This window comes from Oncorhynchus clarkii, chromosome 10 (genome assembly GCF_045791955.1).
Source record: "Oncorhynchus clarkii lewisi isolate Uvic-CL-2024 chromosome 10, UVic_Ocla_1.0, whole genome shotgun sequence".
In the NCBI taxonomy this organism is placed as follows: Eukaryota; Metazoa; Chordata; class Actinopteri; order Salmoniformes; family Salmonidae; genus Oncorhynchus; species Oncorhynchus clarkii.
Genome location: NC_092156.1, coordinates 23,064,248 through 23,082,381, shown reverse-complemented (window position 1 = coordinate 23,082,381; position 18,134 = coordinate 23,064,248). Strand labels below are relative to the sequence as shown.

At 41.1% G+C, this 18,134-nt stretch overlaps 1 protein-coding gene across 1 annotated transcript in view; it reads right to left on the bottom strand.

The window, feature by feature from the left end:
• LOC139418156 (protein turtle homolog B-like) overlaps positions 1–18,134 on the bottom strand; it is a 175,387-nt gene that overhangs the window by 21,059 nt on the left and 136,194 nt on the right. Inside the window, exons 13-17 of the mRNA XM_071167387.1 lie at positions 15,737–15,912; positions 15,114–15,340; positions 12,288–12,372; positions 9,020–9,184; positions 8,835–8,880 (exon numbers count right to left, since the gene is read on the bottom strand). Coding sequence (XP_071023488.1) covers positions 8,835–8,880; positions 9,020–9,184; positions 12,288–12,372; positions 15,114–15,340; positions 15,737–15,912 — 699 coding nt within the window. The remainder of the gene's footprint in view (positions 1–8,834; positions 8,881–9,019; positions 9,185–12,287; positions 12,373–15,113; positions 15,341–15,736; positions 15,913–18,134) is intronic.

Below are 18,134 nucleotides of genomic sequence, written 5' to 3'. Positions count from 1 at the left end.
TTTTCCACTCCTCTTTCTATTCTGGTTAGGGCCAGTTTGCGCTGTTCTGTGAAGGGAGTAGTACACTGCGTTGTACGAGATATTTAATTTCTTGGCAATTTCTCACATGGAATAGCCTTCATTTCTCAGAACAAGAATGGACTGACCAGTTTCAGAAGAAAGTTCTTTGGTTCTGGCCATTTTGAGCCTGGAAATCGAACCCACAAATGCTGATGCTCCAGATACTCATCTAGTCTAAAGAATCCAGTTTTATTGCTTCTTTAATCAGTACAGCAGTTTTCAGCTGTGCTAAACTTAATTGCAAAAGGGTTTCTAATGATCAATTAGCCTTTTAAAATTATAAACTTGGATTAGCTAACACAACGTTCCATTGGAACACAGGAGTGATGGTTGCTGATAGGCCTCTGTACGCCTATGTAGATATTCCTCAAAAAATCTGCCGTTTGCAGCTACAATAGTTATTTACAACATTAACAATGTATACACTGTATTTCTGATAAATTTGATGTTATTTTAATGGACAAAAAATTGCTTAGTGTGGTAGTGTATATATATACACAGTACCAGTCAAAAGTTTGGACACACCTAGATATTCAAGGGCTTCTATATTTGTACTATTTTCTACATTGTGGAATAATAGTGAACACATCAAAACTATGAAATAACACATATGGAATTGTCATGACGTTGGCCTCTTTGGGTATAGCAAGCCCCATCCCTCTCTCCTTGCCTCCCCCTTGCCTCCTTCAACTAGGCTGCTATGGTCAGAGAGACGTCGTAAATTCCTGAGGATCTCCTCATGGACACGCAGTATAGAGAGAGTAGATTTTCATGGAGAACAAAGGAAATCCTTCCACCTCACAGAACTTGAGGTACGAACAAATTTCATGTTCCAGAGAAAGTATAAAAGATTGGTGAAGAATCCAGCTACGAACTGGTCTGTTTGTCACAACTTGGGGAAGCTCATGGGAGACAGTGGGGCCACATTACCATAACGCTGTTTATATAATAGCCTCAGATATGAGGTTTACATCTAAGTGTTGTATAAGATGAATGAATGAGTATGATACTGTTTACACAATTTTACAACATGATTTTGGACTGTTTAATGAAGGAAAACTCAAAAAGGGGATTGTAGTTAACTAAATCAGAGGACCGCCTCTGAGCCCAGTTACGGTCAGGCGTCCTGGGACAGCCCCTTTCTGCCTTTAGAAAAATAAAACACTCAAGTTTTTGATCAGCAGACCGAGCTTACCTCAATTACGAGATGGCTAAAGGTTGCAGACCATGTTTTTCTCCATTAGGGGAGGACAAAGGTTGTGGACCATTGCTGATTCTTTTAACCATACCACGTGGTTAAACTCTTAGACTATTGATACCGACAGAATAAGAACAAGTCTTTGATATTAATTACTAGTCCGCAGCTAGGATTTCAGTATCATTGAACGCGAAGAACGACAACCGCCAAAACATCCACTCTATAACGAAACGAATGAATGTCACTCTGAACTATCCACTATAACCACGACGGAGAGAGAGAGGGAGAGAGACGGACAATTCTACAAAAGAAACAAACTTTTCACCAGCGATCAAGACGACACACTGAGCGTAAATATATGTATTGATTGCAATTGTTCCCGAATGAGTGAGCGTTCATGTGCAAAGGATTAGCATTTCAATTGTTGTAATTATCACTCTGTAGTGACTTCTTAGTCGACCACCACTTCCCCTTTTGTCTAACAAGCCGGCATGCCGGTTTAGCCCACTAGGGCACATTCTCATATCATTTCTTGTAACCATATTTACAGTTTTTTTTATGCATTTCTGTGATTTACTTAGTTAGTAATAAATAAATGATTTAAGAGAATTGATGTATGGATGACTCATAGTGAAGACTGGGTTCGTGCAGATAACCAACAATTTACGACGTTTAGAATGAGACTAACGTGAGAAAGTAAATAATTCATTAATTCGAAGACTAATTGATCTGAAAAGTAATTTTTAGGAAATGATAACTTTGTAATCTGAATATTTTTCCTTGGTGCCCTGACTTCCTAGTTAATTACATTTACAACTGATTAATCATGATCACGTAATACTAATTACAGAGAATCTTTGATAAAATAAGTAACTAAAAATGTGTTAAACAAATCAAAATATATTTTTGATTTTATATTCCTCAAAGTAGCCACCCTTGCCTTTTTGACAGCTTTGCACACTCTTGGCATTCTTTCAACCAGCTTCACCTGGAATGATTTTCCAACAGTCTTGAAGGAGTTCCCACATATGCTAGCACTTGTTGGCTGCTTTTCGTTCACTCTGCTGTCCGACTCATCCCAAACCATCTCAATTGGGTTGAGCTCAGGTGATTGTGGAGGCCAGGTCATCTGATGCAGCTCTCCATCACTCTCCTTCTTGGTCCACACCTCTGGTCCTTACACAGACAGGAAGTGTTTTGGATCATTATCCTGTAGGAAGACAAATGATAGTCCCCCTAAGCGCAAACCAGATGGGATGGCGTATCGCTGAAGAATGCTGTGGTAGCCATGCTGGTTAAGTGTGCCTTGAATTCTAAATAAATCACTGACAGTGTCACCAGAAAAGCTCCCTCACACCATCACACCTCCTCCTCCATGCTTCACTGTGGGAACCACACATGCGGAGATCATCTGTTCATCTAGTCTGCGTCTCACAAAGACATGGCAGTTCGAACCAAAGATCTTAAATTTGGACTCATCAGACCAACGGACAGATTTCCACCAGTCTAATGTCCATTGCTTGTGTTTCTTGGCCTAAGCAAGTCTCTTCTTATCATTGGTGTACTTTAGTAGTGGTTTCTTTGCAGCAATTTGAGAATGAAGGCCTAATTCACACAGTCTCCTCTGAACAGTTAATATTGACATGTGTCTGTTACTTGAACTCTGAAGCAATTAGTTGGGATGCAATTTCTGAGGCTGGTAACTCTAATTAACATATCCTCTGCAGCAGAGGTAACTCTCGGTCTTCCTTTCCTGTGGTGGTCCTCATGAGAGCCAGTTTCGTCATACCGCTTGAAGGAAAATTCTGTATTGACTGACCTTGAATGTCTCAAAGGAATGATGGATTGTCGTTTCACTTTGCTTATTTGAGCTGTTCTTGCCATAATATGGACTTGGTCTTTTACCAAATAGGGCTTATGTATACCACCCCTACCTTGTCACAACACAATTGATTGGCTCAAACGCATTAAGACAAGAAATTCCACAAATTAACTTTTAACAACGCACAGCTGTTAATTTAAATGCATTCCTGGTGACTACCTCATGAAGCTGGTTGAGAGAATGCCAAGAGTGTGCAAAGCTGTCATCAAGGCAAAATACATTAAAATATAAAATATATTTTGATTTTTTCAACACTTTTTTGGTTACTACATGATTCCATGTGTGTTATTTAATAGTTATGTCTTCTTAATATGTCTTCTTCACTACTATTCTACAATGTAGAAAATAGTAAAAATAAAGAAAAACCCATGAATGAGTAGGTGTGTTCAAACTTTGTAACTGATTCAGGTTTGTAGGCCTCCTTGCTCGCACATGCTTTTTTGTTGTTGTTGTCCTGCCCCTGACTTTGTAGTCCTTAAGCCATTTTGCCCCAACTTTGGAAGTATGCTTGGGGTCATTGTTCATTTGGAAGACCAATTTGCGACCAAGCTTTAATTTCCTGCCTGACTGATGTCTTGAGACGTTGCTTCAATATATCCATATAATTTTCTTCCCTCATTATGCCATCTATTTTGTGAAGTGCACCAGTCCCTCCTGCAGCAAAGCACCCCCACAACATGATGCTGCCACCCCTGTGCTTCACGGTTGGGATGGTGTTCTTTGGCTTGCAAGCCTCCCCCTTTCCCTCCAAACATAACGATGGTCATTATGGCCAAACAGTTACATTTTTGTTTCATCAGACCAGAGAATATTTCTCCAAAAAGTACAATCTTTGTCCCCATGTGTAGTTGCAAATCGTAGTCTGGCATTTCTATGGCGGTTTTGGAGCAGTGGCTTCTTCCTTGCTGAGCGGCCTTTCAGGTTATGTCGATATAGGACTCGTTTTACTGAGGATATAGATACTTTTGTAACTGTTTCCTCCAGCATCTTCACAAGGTCCTTTGCTGTTGTTCTGGGATTGATTTGCACTTTTCGCAATAAAGTACGTTCATCTCTAGGAGACAGAACGCGTCTCCTTCCTGTATGACGGCTGCGTGGTACCATGGTGTTTATACTTGTGTACTATTGTTTGTACAGATGAACGTGGTTCCTTCAGGCGTTTGGAAATTGCTCCCAAGGATGAACCAGACTTGTGGAGGTCTACAATTTATTTTCTGAGGTCTTGGCTGATTTCTTTTGATTTCCCCATGATGTCAAGCAAAGAGGCACTGAGTTTGAGAGTAGGCCTTGAAATACATGCACAAGTACACATCCAATTATGTGAATTAGCCTATCAGAAGCTTCTGAACCATGACATAATTTTCTGAAATTTTATAAGCTGTTTAAAGGCACAGTCAACTTAGTGTATGTAAACTTCTGACCAATTGAAATTGTGATACAGTGAATTATACATGAAATAATCTGTCTGTAAACAATTGTTGGAAAAATTACTTGTGTCATGCACAAAGTAGATGTCCTAACCGACTTGCCAAAACTATAGTTTGTTATCAAGAAATTTGTGAAGTGGTTGAAAAACAAATTTTAATGGCTCCAACCTAAGTGTATGTAAACTTCTGACTTCAACTGTATATATGCAGTGCATTCGGAAAATATTCAGACCCCTTGACTTTTTAAACATTTTGTTATGCTACAGCCTTATTCTAAAATGGATTAAATATTTTTAAATCCTCATCAATCTACACAGATACCCCACAATGACAAACCAAAAACAGGTTTTTAGAAATGTTTGCTAATTCATAAAGAAAAACAGAAATACCTTATTTACATAAGTATTCAGACCCTTTGCTATGAGACTCGAAATTGAGCTCAGGTGCATCCTCTTTCCATTGATCATCCTTGAGATGTTTCTACATCTTGATTGGAGGCCACCTGTGGTAAATTCAATTGATTGGACATGATTCGCAAAGGCACACACCTGTTTATATAAGGTTCCACAGTTGACAGTGCATGTCAGCGCAAAAACCAAGCCATGAGGTTGAAGGAATTGTCTGCCAAACTGAGCAATCGGGGGAAAAGGACATTGGTCAGGGAGGTGACCAAGAACCTGATGGTCACTCCGACAGACATGGAAAAACGTTCCAGAATGACAACCATCTCTGCAGCACTCCACCAATCAGGCCTTTATGGTAGAGTGGCCAGACAGAAGCCACCCCTCAATAAAAGGCACACCTTAAGGACTCTCAGACCATGAGAAACAAGATTCTAAGGTCTGATGAAACCAAGATTGAACTATTTGGCCTAATGCCAAGAGTCACATCTGGAAGAAAGCTGTAACCATCCCTACGGTGAAGCATGGTGGTGGCAGCATCATGCTGTGGGGATGTTTTTCAGCGACAGGGATTGAGAGACTAGTCAGGATCAAGGTAATGATGAATGGAGCGAAGAACAGAGAGATCCTTGATGAAAACCTGCTCCAGAGCGCTCAGGGCCACAGACTGGGGCAAAGGTTTACCTTCCAACAGGACAACAACCCTAAACACACAGCCAAGGCAACGCAGGAGTGGCTTCGGAACAAGTCTCTGAAGGTCCTTGTGTGGCCCAGCCAGAGCCCGGACTTGAACCCAATCGAACATTGCTGGAAAGACCTGAAAATAGCTGTGCAGCGACACTCCCCATGCAACCTGACAGAGCTTAGAGGATCTGCAGAGAAGAATGGGAGAAACTCCCCAAATCGAGTTGTGCCTAGCTTGTAGCATGATACCCTTAGAAGACTTGAGTCTGTAATCGCTGCCAAAGGTGTTTCAACAAAGTACTGAGTAAAGGGTCTAAATACTTATGTAAATGTTATATTTCCTTTTTTTGTTATATACATTTGCAAAACTTTCTAAAAACATGTTTTTGCTTTTTTATTATGGGGTATTGTGTGTAGATTGAGTGGGGGAAAAAATGTATGTAACAAAATGTGGAAAAAGTAAAAGGGTCTGAATACTTTCCGAATGCACTGTGTATATATATATCTTTCATTGTTCTATTGCTCAAAAGTGACTTAGTGAACTGGAGTGTAATTGGCTTGTGCCAACATTTACAGAAGCCAATAATGACAGCTTGCCCTCCAAGAAAAATGGATTGTCCATAAATACCCCATTGACAACAATACATTAAACTTTGTTTTACATTTCTGTTCTCTTCCTTCTGTGACTATGTTCAAGCCTTATAATATGTACAGTTATTAGAGAGATTTGGAAGATAACGTTCAATTGCATAACCATAGCCAAGGCAAACTCCTTCACTTTTTCTTCAATGACAAGTGGATGGAAAGTATGCAACGTTGATGATGAGTACTGCATATTACACAAATAATAGGATCATATGTACAACGCAAGAGATTTCTCCTTGGCATGGTGTGTAAACCATTAAGCCATATCCAAAAGTCATCAAAGGTGGCAGTTATTAGAACTGGGGGGAGAAGACACACAAAAGAGTGGTTCATTAAATTAATGAATTGAAGAACAAGAGAATTTATCTCATTAGGCTCAGTGAGCAGTTTCGTCAGTTGTTCTTTTCAAGTGTGATTTCAGAGTTTGGAAAATGTGTCAACTTTCCATGACAACATTGATAAAGTGTTTTAGTGTACCATGGTAAACTGTTGAGCAGAGTAAAGCTAGTGCCTGTGGCCCAGGGTGCCACGTCCCCCACCCCCAATTTTTTTTAAGCCCTCTGGTATAATTTGCCTTACATAAAATACCCTTATACCCTTACATAAAATACTGACCTTGAATGCAAACACCGTAACAAGACGTTTAGAATTGATTTATGATTTACCAAACCTACACTACGGGTCAAAAGTTTTAGAACACCTGCTCATTCAAGGGTTTTTCTTTATTTGTACTATTTTCTACACTGTAGAATAATAGTGAAGACATCAAAACTATGAAATAACAAATATGGAATCATGTAGTAACCAAAAAAGTGTTAAACAAATCAAAATATATTTATATTTGAAATTCTTCAAATAGCCACCTTGATGACAGCTTTGCACACTCTTGGCATTCTCTCAACCAGCTTCACCTGGAATGTTTTTCCAACAGTCTTGAAGGAGTTCCCACATGTGCTGAGCACTTGTTGGCTGCTTTTCCTTCACTCTGTGGTCCAACTCATCCCAAACAATCTCCATTTGGTTGAGGTCGGGGGATTGTGGAGGCCAGGTCATCTGGACTATATAACCCTTTTCACATTACTACTGAGCCGGGCCATGACAAGCCGAGCCGTACTTGGCTGGCCTGGTTACATACCCACCATAGTTGCTGGAAGTTTGCAGGATAGGACAATGTGGAAGGAAAACATCCGAACTAGCACAGTAGGGTTCGGGTCGGCACTTTAGTGTTAAAAGGGTCAAATGGAGTCCCAAGACGAGGGCTAAAGACAGGAATCACAATCAAGTGGCAGCTTTTGGAAAAATAACAGGCTACAGTGATGAATTGGATACTTACCTGTTACTTTGTTGTTTTTTATACCTCTTACATGACATTTAAAACACCACAACTTTACAGAAATAACACATTATCTTCCCCTAAAATGTTGGTTGTACGTCCTGTTGCAATGTTAGTACCACTACACCAGGAGTTCAACAAAACATGCTCTGTAAGTGAGTGGATCAAAATATATTATACTTCCATGGAATGCAGCTCAACGATATATGCTTGTTCAGTTCTCAAAGCTCACAGAAGGAATGAGTTTGAGAAAGAGAGAATCTATGTGGCAATTAAGATGCTATTTCAATGAGGCCACAGTAGCCAAATGAGGCCCTTGGAAAGATCTGAGGGAGAACCATTTGTCCAATCCAACAGTCTGTCAAACCTCTGAAGCACCGCCCTCAAATAATTATCAAACGTTCTGCCTTTAATGTCAGGGATTTTTGATTGATGTCTCTATGTAGGATTGTTTTCTTTTGATACTAAAAGACTTGGGCTGCGTCTCAAATTACACCCCATTCCCTTTATAGTGCACAACTTTTTTTTTTACCAGCACCCCATATGGCTCTGGTCAAACGTAGTGCCCTATATAAGGGAACACACACAAAGACTTGGTTGCTAGATTAGACACCAATGTTTGTGAACACGGCCATGACAACCTCTCCGTGACCAAGAGATATTGATCGTTCAGTCCCACTGTTATTAGGAAAACAAGGTCAACAACGATGAATTGAACTTCCTGGGCCGTGACAAAGACAAGCTTGTGTACAAGCTCAGCTCTACTAGTCCATTAAAATTACATGAATGAAAACAGGTAGCTGAAAGTGTTTTCTCTAGGCCGCATTTTGTTGGGAATTATCGACAACATGATTTGAATTTGGTAAATGTTTATAAAATATGAGTTGTATTTTGTCAATATCATATTGAGCATTTACTGTACGCAACAAGTATCGTTCCAAATATGATCGTTAAAAAGCAAGTATGGGCTTTGCTGAGATGAACTACAGGTAATAGCTAGCTACACAGTGACCGCCCCCTGTCCGTCAATATCTGGCCAATCGCTGGCCAGTGATTGGTGGTCCTGCCAATAAGCTTTCTCTATTTGATGGGCGTGTCTGCTAGAAGCCTTGAGTTGTGATGCAGTTCACCCTGCCCTTGATTTGCATAATTTGCAACGAAGTAAGAAAAAGAGAAAAGCGTTGTTTGGCTTAGGGTTACTTACGGAGTTTCCACACTTTTTCTGCAGTGTGTTATCGAGAGTGGGGGGTCTGAAAAAGAGGTGGGGGGGATTAATTCAATGTTTAATTTGATGTCAATTCAAAGAAATGTCAAGAGAGCTCTATATTGCTTTATCAGCCGTCAAATCATGTGTATGTGTGTCTGTCTGTAAATCCTTGTATGTCTCACCTCTCCTCCTCTTGAGCGTTCGTCGGCGCTGCTTGTTGACGAAGCAGGCTGCCAGTGTGCTGAAGAGGACAGCAGCTGCCAGGAAACAGATGGTAGCCACGATGCCAGCCACCACCGGCCGCGCCAGCCCCCCCTCATCCACCAATTCCGGGGGTGGGAAGAAGTCTGGGGGAGATGAGGGTGGGTGTGAAAGAAAGAGAGAGAGGAGCGTGAGGGGAGAAAGAGTGTTTGGGGGAGTGTAGGATAGGAAGAGGGGGAGGGGAGAGAGGGAGGAAGAGAGAGGGAAAGAGAGTGAGAGTGAGACATGACATGACTTGTCTGCCAGGAGGCTATAGGCTTGGAGAGGTCTTTGACCCAAAACAATACTGTGACCAATATCCACCCACAATAATAAGTATATTCGCTTTATATTGGTATAGTAAACTAAATATTAGTAAACTAAATATTTCCAGTCTAGCCATTAAACATGCAATCTTGTGAGCAAGAAAAGTGTATTACATTGTGTAAATGACTTGAGTAACTCTACATAGCCTTTTGTACTAGGCTTGGACTTTAAGGAGAATGTTACTGATTACTATGTATGGGAGGGCCTGACATCTGACATCTGCAGGCCTCTATCAGTCACCACACCAACTGTGTGTGTGTCCGTGTGTGTGTGTGTGTGTCTAGCTGGCTCCTGCCAATCACCACACCAACTGGCCGTCCAATTCAACTGATTCAGCGACTCATCATTTATTGTCCTGAATCGATAGACACTTAATGGAAATGGATTAGGAAACTCCTTTCCTCATCTACTATCTTTTCATGACCTCAGACTGTCTAGATGACTGGATAGTGAATATGTTCCCGCCCTCCTCATTTTATCTTGGGGAGAATTTGAAATATCAACATTCAGCAAGACTGTGATCAAATACTGTTAAAATATTGTAGTACAAGTATTTAATCAGGAGGGGGCAGCAAAGTACTTCCAAGTTTAGGAAGTAAACTTGTGAATTATGGTGGAAATTACAAGATTATGTTATAATGCTGTAATTGCATCAAATGGTTGTTTTATGCAACAGAATAAGGGGTTATTAGAATGCTCATTTGTATGTGTTCTACTGAGGATGGGCCTCTGGAAGATTTACGATGTCTTTGGGTGATACCGCATTCCAGAGCATGAGTTAATGTTTCTGTTCTACAAGGTACCATGGAGAGATGGCTCCAGTATGGAGTTGGGGGGCCAGACACTGGTCTCTACACAAAGAGTTCTCATGTTTTTAGAGCAAATACTGTCTGCTGTGAATTATAAGTATCTTTCAGACAAACCTTAACCTTGTGTGACCCATTCCATACAGTACATCTGTTGTGTGTCATGTAGACTGAAGGAGGATGGACTTTGCTATAAAATGCTGTGGCTCAAACCAGCTTGTTGAGTTCTCAGTGATCACCTCCAGGGGTTATTACCGACCAGCTCCATTACTGCAGTAATTAAATAGTAAAGTTTGATTATTTTGAAGAAATCTTAAGTCTCTCCTTTTGATTACAATAATTCCAACACAGAATTTTTTGCAGCTCTGGCGATGCTTTCACAGTTGCTCACAGTCACAATTTCTGTGACGATATATTCCCTGTGACCTCCACACCAGAACAACATCACAGGGTAGAGAGTATTTCAACCTGACAGCACTGAAGATGGACATCTTATGTGGAATGTCCATAGGAGGAATAAGAACGAGGGTTTTGTGATGTCATACTTTTCAGGCTGTTCCAGGAAGTATTCGTGCCTGGTCCCAGATGTGTTAGTGCTGTCTTGCTAACTCCTATGGTCATTGTCACGTTTGACACTTAAGAATTGGCAATCCCTCTGGATCTCTTACAATATACACTACCAGCCAAAAGTTTTAGAACACCCAACTCATTCAAGGGTTTTTCTTTATTTGTACTATTTTCTACATTGTAGAATAATAGTGAAGACATACAAACTATGAAATAACAAATATGGAATCATGTAGTAACCAAAGAAGTGTTAAACAAATCAAAATATATTTTATATTTGAGATTCTTGCCAAAACTATAGTTTTGCCACCCTTTGCGTTGATGACAGCTTTGCACACGCTTGGCATTCTCTCAAGCAGCTTAGGTAGTCACCTGGAATGCATGTAAAATAACAGGTGTGCCTTCTTAAAAGTTCATTTGTGGAAATTATTTCCTTCTTAATGCGTTTGAGCCAATCAGTTGTGTTGTGACAAGGTAAGGGACTGTGTGAATCAGGCCTTCATGGTCAAATTGCTGCAAAGAAACCTACTAAAGGACACCAATAATAAGAAGAGACTTGCTTGGGCTAAGAAACACGAGCAATGGATATTAGACTGGTGGAAATTTGTCCTTAGGTCTATAGTCCAAATTTAAGATTTTTGGTTCCAACAGCCGTGTATTTGTGACACGTGGTGTGGATGAACGGATGATCTCCGCATGTGTATTTCCCACGGTGCTTTGCTGGTGACACTATCTATGATTTATTTAGAATTCAAGGCACACAACCAGCATGGCTACAACAGCATTCTGCAGCGATACGCCATCCCATCTGGTTTGTTTTTCAAACAAAACGATGAGCCAACTCACCTCCAGGCTGTGTAAGTGCTATTTGACCAAGAAGAACAGTGATGGAGTGCTGCATCAGATGACCTGGCCTCCACAATCCGCAGAGTGAAAGAAAAGCAGCCAACAAGTGCTCAGCATATGTGGGAACTCCTTCAAGACTGTTGGAAAAGCATTCCAGGTAAAGCTGGTTGAGAGAATGCCAAGAGTGTGCAAAGCTGTCATCAAGGCAAAGGGTGGCTATTTGAAGAATCTCAAATAAAATATATTTTAATTTGTTTAACACTTTCTTGTTTACTACATGATTCCATATGTGTTCTTTCATAGTTTTGATGTCTACAATGTAGAAAAAAGTAAAAATAAAGAAAAACACTTGAATGAGTAGGTGTTCAAAAACCTTTGACCGGTAATGTATATTTTGTATGATCATTTTATACAGTTTTGTGGGATTTAAATGGGTCATTAAATTACCACTCCACCAAATTACATTACAGTTTTTTTTAACAGGATGAATCCCTACAATTATTTCCCCATTTGCTTTGTTTTGTCATGTTTTCAGTTAATGTCTGTCATATCTCAATTTTAGTCTGCCACTTGCCACATGCCTCTGTCTCTCAAATCCTAGACATGTTTTGTGTGATGAAGGGGTGTCCATAGACATTTATGCAGAGGTGTGTTGTTTACTCACCTGTACTGGACACTCCTACTGTGTTACTGGGCTCGCTGACCAGTTCCTCCATGACTGCTATGACCCGGAACTCATACCATGCCTCCTAAGTCACACACACCAGGGAGATGAGAGTAAGACAGGTGCAGAGGAAACACTGTATTTGTGTGTGTTAGTGAAACATCTGTTTAATGTTGAACTCTGTCATTCATGTTGTAGTCTGTCCAATTCTTCTTAGAGTCAATAAAAACGATTGTTTACAAAAAAGAAACCAGTTTGTTCGTTTTAGGAGGAAATCCACAAGGAAATCTACCTGTCAAAGTGGGCATGAAAATGTTTTGCATCACTAACTGTATTTTAGCAAAGAAGTAAAAAGGCAGAGCAACAAATAGACAGTCCCTCGTGGTCCAATTACCTCAATAGCTTGAGTAAAAAGCGAGCTGCAGGAATGTGCTACAGTATAGGTGTAATGAGTGATAGAGAAGTGTGAGTGGGTGTTGGGAGTCATGCTAGAATAAAGTACCTGCATAGAATGTGTCCGCGTTCCAAATGGCACCCTATTCCATTTATAGTGCTAATATGGTATTTAGTATCCTACTTGAGCCATGTTCAAAATTAGTGCACTATAAAATAAATAGGTTTCCATTTGGGATGCGTCCTGTGACTGATGGCTGAATGAGACAAAAAAACACACTAAACATTTCACGCCAGGAGCGCAATCCGACATACAACAAAGGAATATAGATTTTTTTCAACGTTGGTGGAAAAATACATTTCTATACTTTAACACATCACTCTCCCCAGATGGTGTACTTATGTGAGACTAAGCATGCATTCCAAATTGCACCCTAAACCCTATACAGAGCACTTATTTTAACAAGAGCCCTATGGGGGAATAGGGAATTTGGTACTATTTGAAAAGCATCCTAAAATGTTTTATGACTTCTTTGAAATATCAGATAGGCTTGGGCTGACAAGGAAGATAAAAAAGTAATTTTCATATACACTGAGCATTCAAAACATTAGGAACACCTTCCTAATATTGAGTTGCACCCCATTTTGCCCTCAGAACAGGCTACATTTTTCGGGGCATGGACTCTACAAGGGGTCGAAAGCGTTCCACAGGGATGCTGGCCCATGTTGACTCCAATGCTTCCTACAGTTGTGTCAAGTTGGCTGGATGTCTGGGTGGTGGACCATTCATGACACACACGGGAAACTGTTGAGCATGAAAACCAAGCAGCATGGCATCTACTAACATACCCTGTTCAAAAGGCACTTAATTATTTTGCCTTGCCCATTCACCTTCTGAATGGTACACATACACAATCCATGTCTCAATTGTCTCGAGGCTTAAACATCCTTCTTTAACCTGTCTCCTCCCCTTTATCTACACTGATTGAAGTGGATTTAACAGGTGACCTCAATAAGGGATCATAGCTTCACCTGGTCAGTCTATGTCATGGAAAGAGCAGATGTTCCTAATGTTTTGTACACTCAGTTTAACATTATATAGTTGGTCCTTTGAAGAACACATTTTTTAAAAACACAACTGACTCCCATCCCCAATCATCATACACTATATTTACAAAAGTATGTGGACACCCCATCAAATGAGTGGATTCGGCTATTTCAGCCACATCCGTTGCTGACAGGGGTATAAAATCAAACACACCGCCATGCAATCTCCATAGACAAACATTGGGAGTAGAATGGCCTTACTGGAGCTCAGTGACTTTCAACATGGCACCGTCATAAGATGCCACCTTTCCGTTTGTCACATTTCTGCCCTGCTGGAGCTGCTCCGGTCAACTGCAAGTGCTGTTATTGTGAAGTGGAAACGTCTAGGAGCAACAACAGCTCAGTTTCAAAGTGGTAGGCCACACAAGCTCACAGAACAGGCCCGGCGAGTGCTGAAATGCGTAGCCTGTAAGAATCGACTGTCTTCGGTTGCAATACTCACTACTGCATTCCAAACTGCTTCTGGAAGCAATGTCAGCACAATAACTGTTTGTCGGGAGCTTCATGAAATGGGTTTCTATGGCCGAGCAGCCGCACACAATCCTAAGATCACCATGCACAATGCCAAGCGTCGGGAGGAGTGGTGTAAAGCTCACCACCATTGGAGTCTGGAGCAGTGGAAACATGTTCTCTGGAGTGATGAATCAAGCTTCACCATCTGGCAGTCCGATAGACAAATCTGTGTTCGGCGGATGCCAGAAGAACCCTACCTGCCCGAATGCATAGTGCCAACATAGTGCCAACCTCGCAGTGAAGGGAAATCCTAACGCTACAGCATACAATGACATTGTAGATGATTCTGTGCTTCCAACTTTGTGGCAACAGTTTGGTGAAGACCCTTTGCTGTTTCAGCATGACAATGCCCCTGTGCACAAAGCGAGGTCCCATACAGAAATGGTTTGTCGGAATTGGTGTGGAAGGACTTGACTGGCCTGCACAGAGCCCTGACCTTAACCCCATTGAACATCTTTGGGATGAATTGGAACGCCGACTGCGAGCCAGGCCTAATTGCCCAAAATCAGTGCCTGACCTCACTAATGCTCTTGTGGCTGAATGGAAGCAAGTCCCTGCAGAAATGTTCCAACATCTAGTGGAAAGCATTCCCAGAAGAGGGGACCAACTCCATATTAATGCCCATGATTTTGGAATGAGGTGTTCGACGAACATTTGTCCACATACTTTTGGTCATGTCGTGTAGTCATAACCATAGTGTTGGATGAATGTGTTAATGAGCTTGGCTGGAATTAAAGCATGCGCCCACACCAGCCATGCGGATAACTGGCCACCCGTCATTCTGTATGAAACAGTGTTTATACAGTAAGCTACCTGAATGAGGTCTCTGGCTAGCAGGTCTGTCTCTCCAGCGGGGATGGCATCGTCCAGGACATCCCACCTCTCCCCTAGGCGGAACTCCATGACGTAGCGCTCGATCGGAGCTGTGTGGTTGGCCGGCGGGATCCACATGAGCAAGACGCCCTGCTGCGTCCGATTGGCTATGAGGCATCGTGGTGGGGTAAGCAGCACCAGGGGTTCAGGTATACTTATAGGAAAAACTGGACGGAGAGAAAAAGGGAGAGAGAGAGAGAGATAGAGGGGGAGAGATGGAGAGTTGGAAAGAGAAAGAGAGACTGAGAGAGGTTAGAGAGCTGTATTTCAAATGCAGTAGCAGTGTAACTGCAATTGTTGGTACAAGTTCTTTAGAAAGTCGATGAGCAACTTTTAAACCACAACACATTGCTACTACAGCTGCTGCCACAACACCACTGTCTACATCACTATTAACAACAAAACCACACATCATTCAATTAATTACCATCACAACTTTTCCCTTGCTGCAATCTTGTACTTACAACACACAGTTCTGTTGGGTTCCCGCCAGGTAAGGTCACTCTTGCCTCACTCTCTTAGGTCATATACTGTAGGTCAGAGGTGAATACCGTAATACCCACCTAGTGTGTTCACAGTGATGACCTCGCTGAAGGGGCCCGTGCCCAGCTTGTTATGTGCAAGGACACTGAACTGGTAGGCAGTCTGGGGCTCCAGGCCGGGCACTACCAGCCATGTCTGGCCAGAAGGCACGGCTATAGACAGCCAATCATGTGGGCCCAGCTGCTCCCTCTTCACCCTGCAAGGTGGAGGGGGACGATAGGAGAACAGGCATGGGAGAGGGGGATGAGGGAAATACACATAGGAGTGGATATGGAGAGGGCCGAGACTTAGTCAATGCACTCTGTCATTTCAGTAACGGTCAATTCTATCCTGTCAGTTCTGTAAAAATATTTTGTCCTGTCAGTTCAGTAACAGGATTTCTGGAATGACATTTCAGTGACACTTCATTGCAGTTGCAGTCAGTGGTGTCATTGTGTCTGTATCATTTCAGTAAGATAATTTGTTAGAACATTTCATTTACAGAATGTCATTTCACAGTATTTCAGTCAAATAATTTCACACAGTAATACAGTTGATGGTGGTAAGCCCATGCTGCGCTCAGCCGTGCAAATTCCCATTGAAGCTAAAGATGGACCATGCCTTAGATTCAACACCACTTTTCTGACTTTCACTGCAACAGATCTCCCTGAAAAAGTCATATGGGTAAATGAGTTCTTCTACTTTCCAGTGAGTATGCATGGCATTAGTCTCCATTAGTATTGTAACATAGTGTAGTCCTAAATAGATAGCAATGTATGAGACCACTGTGGGACCGTGGGTTTATCTCACTATAAACAGGGTTCAGAAAGATAACACTATACACCAACATGTATATCAACCTGAGGGGGGAGTCATGATCCTCGTATACGATGTCATTGTGTCATGTAATATGTAGGCATAACTCTCCCTAACAGACATGCATGTATAAGCTGCATGATGGTGTACATGATAGAGGCTGGGGGTTAGGGACTGTGATAAATCACAATGTGCTTACTTTTTGCTGAAGGTCAAAACGTCTCTCTGTGATTTACAGCAAATGCCACGCGCAGACGGTGTTCCCAACTTTCCCAATCCCGGGAAATCATTACGCCATCCTAGGGGGCATCTAGTGACTCTCAGGTCTTGGCCATTGTGCGTATGTTAAGTGACATGATAGCTGTCGTGTGTATATTATGATGCATTCACTATGAGGGTGTGTATATTATGATGCATTCACTATGAGGGTGTGTATATTATGATGCATTCACTATGAGGGTGTGTATATTATGATGCATTCACTATGAGGGTGTGTATATTATGATGCATTCACTATGAGGGTGTGTATATTATGATGCATTCACTATGAGGGTGTGTATATTATGATGCATTCACTATGAGGGTGTGTATATTATGATGCATTCACTATTAGGGTGTGTATATTATGATGAACACACTATGAGGGTGTGTATATTATGATGCATTCACTATGATGGTGTGTATATTATGATGCATTCACTATGAGGGTGTGTATATTATGATGCATTCACTATGAGGGTGTGTATATTATGATGCATTCACTATGAGGGTGTGTATATGATGATGCATTCACTATGAGGGTGTGTATATGATGATGCATTCACTATGAGGGTGTGTATATTATGATGCATTCACTATGAGGGTGTGTATATTATGATGCATTCACTATGAGGGTGTGTATATTATGATGCATTCACTGTGAGGGTGTGTATATTATGATGCATTCACTATGAGTGCGTGTATATTATGATGCATTCACTATGAGGGTGTGTATATTATGATGCATTCACTATGAGTGCGTGTATATTATGATGCATTCACTATGAGGGTGTGTATATTATGATGCGTTCACTATAAGGGTGTGTATATTATGATGCATTCACTATGAGGGTGTGTATATTATGATGCATTCACTATGAGGGTGTGTATATTATGATGCATTCACTATGAGTGCGTGTATATTATGATGCGTTCACTATAAGGGTGTGTATATTATGATGCATTCACTATGAGGGTGTGTATATTATGATGCATTCACTATGAGGGTGTGTATATTATGATGCATTCACTATGAGTGCGTGTATATTATGATGCATTCACTATGAGGGTGTGTATATTATGATGCATTCACTGTGAGGGTGTGTATATTATGATGCATTCACTATGAGGGTGTGTATATTATGATGCATTCACTGTGAGGGTGTGTATATTATGATGCATTCACTATGAGGGTGTGTATATTATGATGCATTCACTATGAGTGCGTGTATATTATGATGCATTCACTATGAGGGTGTGTATATTATGATGCATTCACTGTGAGGGTGTGTATATTATGATGCATTCACTATGAGGGTGTGTGTTATGGTTGTGTACATTATGCTTGTTGTCAGTGAGTATATT